The sequence below is a fragment of the Oreochromis aureus genome, linkage group 6 (genome assembly GCF_013358895.1).
Source record: "Oreochromis aureus strain Israel breed Guangdong linkage group 6, ZZ_aureus, whole genome shotgun sequence".
Classification (NCBI taxonomy): Eukaryota; Metazoa; Chordata; class Actinopteri; order Cichliformes; family Cichlidae; genus Oreochromis; species Oreochromis aureus.
The window spans coordinates 29,908,196-29,917,270 of record NC_052947.1 but is presented as its reverse complement, the minus strand read 5'-3'; the positions used below and the strand labels follow the sequence as shown (position 1 = coordinate 29,917,270).

The 9,075-nt window shown below is 46.4% G+C and overlaps 1 protein-coding gene across 2 annotated transcripts; it reads right to left on the bottom strand.

The window, feature by feature from the left end:
• Positions 1-586: 586 nt before the first annotated feature.
• LOC116310552 (sialic acid synthase-like) lies at positions 587-6,030 on the bottom strand. Of its 2 annotated transcripts, XM_039612991.1 has the most exons (7): positions 5,062-6,030; positions 4,857-4,976; positions 4,519-4,734; positions 3,901-4,000; positions 2,431-2,585; positions 1,544-1,810; positions 587-1,366 (listed from the first exon to the last, which is right to left on the bottom strand). In XM_039612991.1, exons 2-7 carry the CDS (start codon positions 4,953-4,955, stop codon positions 1,181-1,183), a joined length of 1,023 nt encoding a protein of 340 aa, XP_039468925.1. In that variant the 5' UTR covers positions 4,956-4,976; positions 5,062-6,030; the 3' UTR covers positions 587-1,180. The 2 variants fall into 2 exon arrangements, with proteins under 2 accessions (XP_039468925.1, XP_031583252.1); XM_031727392.2 differs by lacking the exon at positions 5,062-6,030 and having other exon boundaries at positions 4,857-5,054.
• Positions 6,031-9,075: the final 3,045 nt, after the last annotated feature.

Genomic DNA, 9,075 nt, shown 5'->3' with positions numbered 1-9,075 from the left:
TTTGTAAAGTTTGGGGTACGCTGGGTCCACCCAGGAACCCGGACACATGTTCAGTAAACCAGACTGAGATCTTTGGAATTTTGTGCCTTGGTACATGTAATATGGTATGTTATCCATCCCATCAGAAAATGAGTACACTGTGGTCATAAAGGGATGGACTTAATCAGCTACAATACCCAGCTAGGCTGTGGTGGTTAAATAATGCTCACAACGGTCTCAAGGTGTGCAAAGAAAATTCCACCTAGACAATTTTATCATCAGTAGCAGTCTGATCCATTGAGGAGGGATAGCTCTATGCTTTCATGTCATTTATTCCAAAATCTGATCCTACCATCCAAATTTTGTAGCAGAAATCAAGCCTCATCAGACCAATCTTTTAGTGTCTAAGTTTGATGACCCCTAGTTTGGTAAAAATGCAGACAAATTGGAAACATGAGGACACAGAGAAAGATATGTCTCGCTAACTAATTTATCACACTACAACAACACTTATTTTAATTTAGTCTTATTCTATATTTTCAGGTAAAGGAATGTTTCAGTGTTATTTGTAAACTGTTAATGAAAAGTCAAGAATACAGAGTTTCTTAAAGCCTTGTTTATTTGAAGTATTAATATTACAGAAACATTTGATTACAGCTATAGCCCCACATGTGACACCTGGAAAATTAAGAGAAGCTATATATGAAAACCCCCAGATCATTTCACAATAATATTCCTGACACATGCAATGCATGCATATGAGCATCCTGTGTAACTACCCATAGCTTTTATTGTTATGATTGCATCCTGGAAAAAATAGGCAGGGAGAGATGACATCAAACTAGCGAAGTATGAAAAATATGGCCTGTGGCATTCAGAAAATAGCCTATGAAGGCATATAGAGTTGGCATCATGATCTAATATCAATATGCATCTATATTCTAAAGTGTTTACATTTATATTATTACATTTATTCAAATTACATAAAGGCCATATAACTTCATCCAGACATACATTTCAAGTTCAACAATATTCATATTTCTCTTATCCCACATTTAATTTACCATATCCCTTTCACTGTTCACACATTATCTCATTGTCTGTCCATTTTCTAGCTACCTGCCTATCTTACTCACTTCATATATATTTTCTATCCTTCTCTATTTGCCTGCCTCTCTGTCCCAATAATTGGGAAGATCCTTTATTCTATCATGTCTGCCAAGATGCTGTCATCTTCTTCGACATCCACTTTGATCTTCTTGCCCACCAGGTTCTGCATGTTCTCTGGAGGGATACCCTTTGGCTCACCAACCTTCACTGCAAACATGTCCAGGCTCAGCACTGTTCCTTTAGTGATTGTCACCTTAGCAATGACTGACTTGCCCAACTGGAGTAAAAAAAAAGATTATAAATACATAAAAGATATATTTTAATCCATCTCATGTACCTTTTGCAAATTTACAGAATTATGGATGTTCCATGAACTGAATAGGGTGGAGGTAAACACAGTTAACAATGACATCTGATAGAATTTCAAAACTCAAGTCAAATGAATCAAACTGACCTTATCATGGCAGGTCTTCTCGCATGGTAACATTTGCTTGTCTGGTGATCCCATTGCTGTTTCCACCAGTCGTATTGCTCGGACCAGCTCTGCCAGCTCGGAGGGCTCCAGGGATGCCTCATGGTCATTTCCCTTCCAGGTCTTATTCAGGGTCACATGGCGTTCCACAACTTTTGCTCCCATCGCCACGGCAGCCACAGTGATGTAAATCCCTTTCTCATGTCCAGAATATCCAATTGGAACATCTGGAAATTCCTCCTGGTATTTCTTTAAAAAAAAAGAAAAAAAACTATAGTATTACACAAACTAAGTCTGAGCATATTAAAGTCAAATGTGTGGTAATGCTCAACACAATCACTAGTTTTCATTGACAGGTGTCTTCTCTCCGAAATCAGCACCTACTTTGTGATTGTGTAATATGACACTGTGTAATCATATAACATTTAGGGGCTGGATTTGAAAGTATGAAAGTTTGAAAGCATATGAGAAACAATGCAAAAATATTTTCAATCCATGATCCAGAAAGCATGTTTTTCACTGTCTACCATTCTAACCAAAAAATAAAGTTAAACACATATGTACCTGTAAGTGTTAAGACTGGTTACTAATTGGATCTGTGTGATGTTCTACAAGGGAGTCATGTCTGATACATCCCAGTAATTATACAATTTGAAGTGGAAAATCAACACTAAAATGGCAGTGAAGATGCAACTAAAGAGTCAAGTTCACAGGGTGTGTACCTTTTTAATATGTAAACTAAACTCGACAAAACAGCAGAACACACAGTGCAGAATGAATTATTGCATTAAAAAAATGGAAAAAGGGGGGAATAGGGGGATATTTATTATTGACCCAGAGGTGATGATTATGATGTTCATTCATCTTACCCTGATCACACTGAGGTTGACATCTTTAGGATCCAGAGGGTAGGCACTGGTGCACTGCAGGAGAGTAAATTTCTGGTTGTGCTCCTTTACTGTCTTGTAGACACGGCGTATGGTTTCCATGGACTGCATCCCAGTGGATACCACCATTGGTCGCCCTGACATTGATAGATTTGTATATATGTAACCCAACAGACTGCAAAAATGGGATGTCAGGGATCACGTGCCATCAAAGAGTCAGTTTCTGCTTTGATTGTTGTTTGTGTTGTTGAGTGTTTCATGATGCAATGTGAAAAATCTGAAGAGGGTTAAACTAATGATGTATTTAGATTATTCATTAGATTATATATTTTTCTAACATATATTATAGAAAAATAATTCATAATTAATTATTTGATTAAATATAATTACACATTATTAATTCATATTTAAAATGTATTATAACATTTTTATACCCCCATTGGATTTATAAAGCTGCATGTTGAAATAATCTACAGTGCAAACAGCAAACAAACTTCCATTTTCAGTGCTTGTGATCCCTGACAGTTGAGACTGTGTGTAAGTAAGTAAAGTTTATTTATTAAGCGCTTTTCATAGACAGATAGTCACAAAGCGCTGTACACAAAGATTCAAAATAGGCAGAACATTAAGTAACAAAATAGACAATATACACAATATAAAAGGTTAAAAGTAAACAAAAATGTTAAAAAAAAAAAAAAGGATTTCACAGAGTCAACCAAACATAGTTGTGGTGGTAGACTGTTCCACAGCTTTGGTGCCACAGACTGAAAGGCTCTGTCCCCTTTGGTATTCAGTCGTGTACGGGGAACAACTAAGAAACTCAGTCTGTGAGCGGAGACAACGAGCAGCGGTGTATTTTGTAACAAGCTTGGATAAATAATCTGGGGCCTGGCCATTTAGTGCTCTGTATGCTAAAATAAGAATTTTAAAATGAATTGGGAGCCAATATAAAGAATAGAACGAGGAACTAGACACACACACATTCAAAATTGCATCTATGGCCAGGCAGTGTTTTCTTTCTTCACCATGTCATATTGTTGTGCATGACATCAGCTCCATCCACAGAAATATGTCCTTTCTATGTCTGTATCACTGTGTGTCCATGTACAGTATAAAATTCCAATTACATTTTTACATTGATGAGCTGAATCAGTACTTAAAAAACTAAAAAATAGCCACAAATAGCTTCAAACCTAGAGAACCTGTGAAGGAGGCTATGGCTATTGTTTGAAAATGATCACCATATTATGTTGTTACACTTTAAATCCTGCCCACTGTTATACCTGTCCAATGCAATTTCATATATTTCTTTTCTTCTTCTTTTTTTTTTTTTACTAAGGACCACACCCGCCTTGTTACACAGTGCTTAATTCACGGCACACCCTCAGTTTCATGTTTCCTTAAAATTGAGGCAAGAGTGCTTTTGAGGTGTAATACAACAAAGACCTGTACCTTTTCTGGCTGTTTTTTCCAGATATGGGAAGTTGTTTGCATCACAGGACGCAACTTTGAAGAAGGGCACATCCAGCTCATGAAGAAACTCCACAGCCATCTATGAATATCAAGGTAATTATAGCACAGAGTATCATCAGTGATCTCTGACATATTTACTGCTCTATGTATTAGTTATTCAGCTACAATTATGTAAAAAAGCATCTAAACCCTCTATTAGTCCTAAAAAAATTGTGTTTGAAACACAACCTGATATGAGTAATGGCACAATATGTTACAGTATGTGATTATTTAAGGAAAATAATTATTTATTATTTAAGGAACAGATTAATTACATTATTTGGTAACTTCGAAGGTCATTAAATTTAATTCACTTCATTTTCATCAAAACTTTGATTAATCTCTGATGGTCTATGCACGGTGAAATCATTATCATCATATAAGACACCACTACACCAGGATTTTAGAGGGATAAAAATGCTGTTTGTAGGTTCAACTACATTTTTGTAAGTTTTATTCCAGGTTTTGTTTTTCAGGTTAAGAAATACAGTAACGTATTAAAAGTAATGGCATTTAAAGTGAAATTTCCAGACAATCATGATTATTTGCAGCTCATACCTCATCCATACCAGAGGCAGTGAGAAAGATACCAATGTCCTCTGCATACTTTTTTAGTTCTCTGTATTGATCATGACTGAACTCCAAGTGACGCTTGTGGTCACCGTACGTTTTCCCCCAGGAGTGCTTTGAATTGTAGGGGCGCTCCAAGGCTCGCTTGCTGAATTTGTACTCTAATTCACTTTTCTGGAATTTGGCACAGTCAGCACCACAGTCCTGATGAGAGAAGAGATGAGAAGAGATAGCAAGGCAAGACTAGGCAAGACAAAATAGTGATTTTACAGCTCAAATATTTTTTCATCATCATTCATAGGCAGACTACCACCGCCTGAATTTACCTTTGCCATCTTGATCATTTTCTTGGCAATCTCAATGTCTCCCTGGTGGTTTTGTCCAATTTCAGCAATAATGAAACATGGATGGGAGCCCCCAATCATTCTGCCAGGACACAGTTCGAACTGAAGAGGCATAGTGGCGACAGAAAGTTAACAGGCTAAAATTCTGAGTGGAGTCAAATTCACAGGTGAATCTCAAATGACGAACCCTTCTAGGTTGAAAGTAAGAGGAAGATGCTGTTGGATGCGTTGCTCTTTATAACCCTGGGAAGACCCGCCTCTGCAACACCTAGATTTGCAATGTTACTCAGGTTTCAATTATACACGTACTGGTTTTTTGTTTTATTCAATAGAACAACGAGTGCAACCAGTCCCACCACTTCAATGCTGTAAACCTTGCCAGCTCTAAAAGTATAACACTGCACAGACATGGATTAATATTTTATTTACAATAGATTTTGTGATTTTGTGGAAGATTGGTGAATTATGTGCAAACTATTTTTTACATTTTAATGAGCCATTCGCAGTTTCACTGTACCGGCCGCGTGTACTTAGACCTGCATGGCTTAATCTTTGAGACAAGCATATGCTACTGGCAGGATCAACCAGGTAGCCCCTCAGGCAGGCGGCGGCGCTGTGTGAGCGCGCGCTCGCTCGCTCGGGGCTACTGAGCCCTGTGGACCAGGGCGAGGCTTTCCGGACGCAGATGTGGACCGGGGTGAGGGTTCGAGAAACCGTGCTTGCCGGACAGGGCCCCGTCGCCTTTGCGGGGTGGGCAAACTCTGGGTTTGCCTACCACCTCTGTGACGAGGCCCGCCGTGGTATGACCACCGGGACGGACCGGGCGTCTCGGTCTCGCTACCGAGCGATCGCGCCTGGTTGGGGGGAAGCGCGGGGAGGATGGGGGCGGGGTCCGGGAACCACCACCCCCTTCCGACCGTCGCGCTAGACCCCCCCCGACCGGCGCTAGAGGCGAGCCTGCGGGCCGGAGGAACGGACCGCCCGAAGGCGCCGGCGAAGGTGCCGGGCCCGGCGGTGGCCCTCCGATGGCAGGCCACGTTTGCCAGTCGATCGGGGTGGGAGGGGAAGGCTGGCAGGCAGGTAGGCTGGAAGAGGAGGCTGCTGTGGCAGCCTCTCGCTCTCCCGGGCCGTCCCAGCGCCGTCCCAGCGCTCCCCGGGGTGTCTGCTGACTTGCGCCTCGCCAGACACCCGTCTCCCATAAATGACGGAGGGCACCTTTGCTAGGCCTTACCCTTAGACTGCTCAACCGGTGAGGGGAGAAAAAACGGCCCTGGCCGAGGTGGTGAGACGGCCTCCTGTCTCCCTTACGGCTGAAAAAGATGTGCTGCTGCTGCACTGGCCCTGCTGATGTCCTGTCTCCATTTAGCCGAGGGGGTGGGTCGGCCTCCTCTCTCCTTCACGGTTGAAAAAGATGTGCTGCTGCTGCTGCACCGGCCCTGCTGCTACTCTCACCACCTCTAGCTAATTGCTGATCTCCCTGACCTCCAGCGGGCCCCGGGGACCCACATCACACCTTGCTCCTGTCTCCCTTGCGGCTGGAAAAGATCCATTTTTGTGCACTGGCCCTGCTGCTACTCTCTCTCCATTTGGCCGAGGCAGTGAGTCGGCCTCCTGTCTCCTTTACGGTCGAAAAAGATGTGCTGCTGCTGCTGCTGCTGCTGCTGCTGCTGCTGCACTGGCCCTGCTGATACTCTCTCTCCATTTGGCCGAGGCAGTGAGTCGGCCTCCTGTCTCCTTTACGGTCGAAAAAGATGTGCTGCTGCTGCTGCTGCACTGGCCCTGCTGATATTCTCTCTCCATTTGGCCGAGGCAGTGAGTCGGCCTCCTGTCTCCTTTACGGTCGAAAAAGATGTGCTGCTGCTGCTGCTGCTGCTGCTGCACTGGCCCTGCTGATATTCTCTCTCCATTTGGCCGAGGCAGTGAGTCGGCCTCCTGTCTCCTTTACGGTCGAAAAAGATGTGCTGCTGCTGTGCTGGCTGGCTGCTGCTACTCATATCCAGCATGGACCTTGACCTCCAGCAGGCCCCGGGGACCCACATGCTCCCCTGCTGTAGTCCCCCAGTAGCTTCTTTTTCTGCAGTTACCCTCCACTGCATATCCACCTTGGACCTTGCACTCCCGCAGGCCCCGGGGGACCCACATGCTCCCCTGCTCTAGTCCACCACTAGCTTCTTCTCTTGCAGTTACCCTCCACTGCGTATCCAGCATGGACCTTGCCCTCCAGCGGGCCCCGGGGACCCACATGCTCCCCTGCTCTAGTACCCCAGTAGCTTCTTCTCTTGCGGTTACATAGCACCGCGTATCCACCTTGGACCTTGACCTCCAGCGGGCCCCGGGGACCCACATGCTCCCCTGCTCTAGTACCCCAGTAGCTTCTTCTCTTGCGGTTACATAGCACCGCGTATCCACCTTGGACCTTGACCTCCAGCGGGCCCCTGGGACCCACATGCTCCCCTGCTCTAGTACCCCAGTAGCTTCTTCTCTTGCGGTTACATAGCACCGCGTATCCACCTTGGACCTTGACCTCCAGCGGGCCCCTGGGACCCACATGCTCCCCTGCTCTAGTACCCCAGTAGCTTCTTCTCTTGCGGTTACATAGCACCGCGTATCCACCTTGGACCTTGACCTCCAGCGGGCCGAGGGGACCCACATGCTCCCCTGCTCTAGTACCCCAGTAGCTTTCTTCTCTTGCGGTTACATAGCACCGCGTATCCACCTTGGACCTTGACCTCCAGCGGGCCCCTGGGACCCACATGCTCCCCTGCTCTAGTACCCCAGTAGCTTCTTCTCTTGCGGTTACATAGCACCGCGTATCCACCTTGGACCTTGACCTCCAGCGGGCCCCGGGACCCACATGCTCCCCTGCTCTAGTACCCCAGTAGCTTCTTCTCTTGCGGTTACATAGCACCGCGTATCCACCTTGGACCTTGACCTCCAGCGGGCCCCGGGGACCCACATGCTCCCCTGCTCTAGTACCCCAGTAGCTTCTTCTCTTGCGGTTACATAGCACTGCGTATCCACCTTGGACCTTGACCTCCAGCGGGCCCCGGGGACCCACACTTAAGCCCCCTCCCACTAACAAAGCAAAACACCACTGGCAAAATCCTCATGCCCCTGGTACTCCATAAAGTGAATTCAAACGTGCCCCTGGTACACTGTGCAGAAACACTTTGCCACACACGCTCCTCGTGCATATGGTACGACAACTTTTCTACATGCCCCTGGTACACTGCCCCGATATCTCCCTGAAACATGCTCCCCTCGTGCATATGGTACGACAACGTTTCCACATGCCCCTGGTACACTGGGCAGAAACACTTTGCCACACACACACACACACATACACTCCTCGTGCCTATGGTACGACAACATTTATCCATGCCCCTGGTACACTGCTCAGCAGCACTTTGCTAAGTACTCCCCGTGCATATGGTATTACAGCTTTTCCACATGCCCCTGGTACACGGACCAGAAACACTTTGCCACGTCCGCTGTACGCACCCTCCTCGCCTGCTAATTGCTGATCTCCCCCACTTCCAGCGGGCCCCGGGGACCCACATCACACCTTGCTCCTGTCTCCCTTGCGGCTGGAAAAGATCCATTTTGTGCACTGGCCTTGCTGCTACTCTCTCTCCATTTGGCCGAGGCAGTGAGTCGGCCTCCTGTCTCCTTTACGGTCGAAAAAGATGTGCTGCTGTTGCACTGGCCCTGCTGATATTCTCTCTCCATTTGGCCGAGGCAGTGAGTCGGCCTCCTGTCTCCTTTACGGTCGAAAAAGATGTGCTGCTGCTGCTGCACTGGCCCTGCTGCTACTCATATCCAGCATGGTCCTTGACCTCCAGCGGGCCCCGGGGACCCACTGGCTCCCCTGCTCTAGTCCCCCACTAGCTTCTTCTCTTGCAGTTACCCTCCGCCGCATATCCAGTATGGACCTTGCCCTCCAGCAGGCCCCGGGGACCCACATGCTCCCCTGCTCTAGTACCCCAGTAGCTTCTTCTCTTGCGGTTACATAGCACCGCGTATCCACCTTGGACCTTGGACCTTGACCTCCAGCGGGCCCCGTATCCACCTTGGGACCCACATGCTCCCCTGCTCTAGTACCCCAGTAGCTTCTTCTCTTGCGGTTACATAGCACCGCGTATCCACCTTGGACCTTGACCTCCAGCGGGCCCTGGGACCCACATGCTCCCCTGCTCTAGTA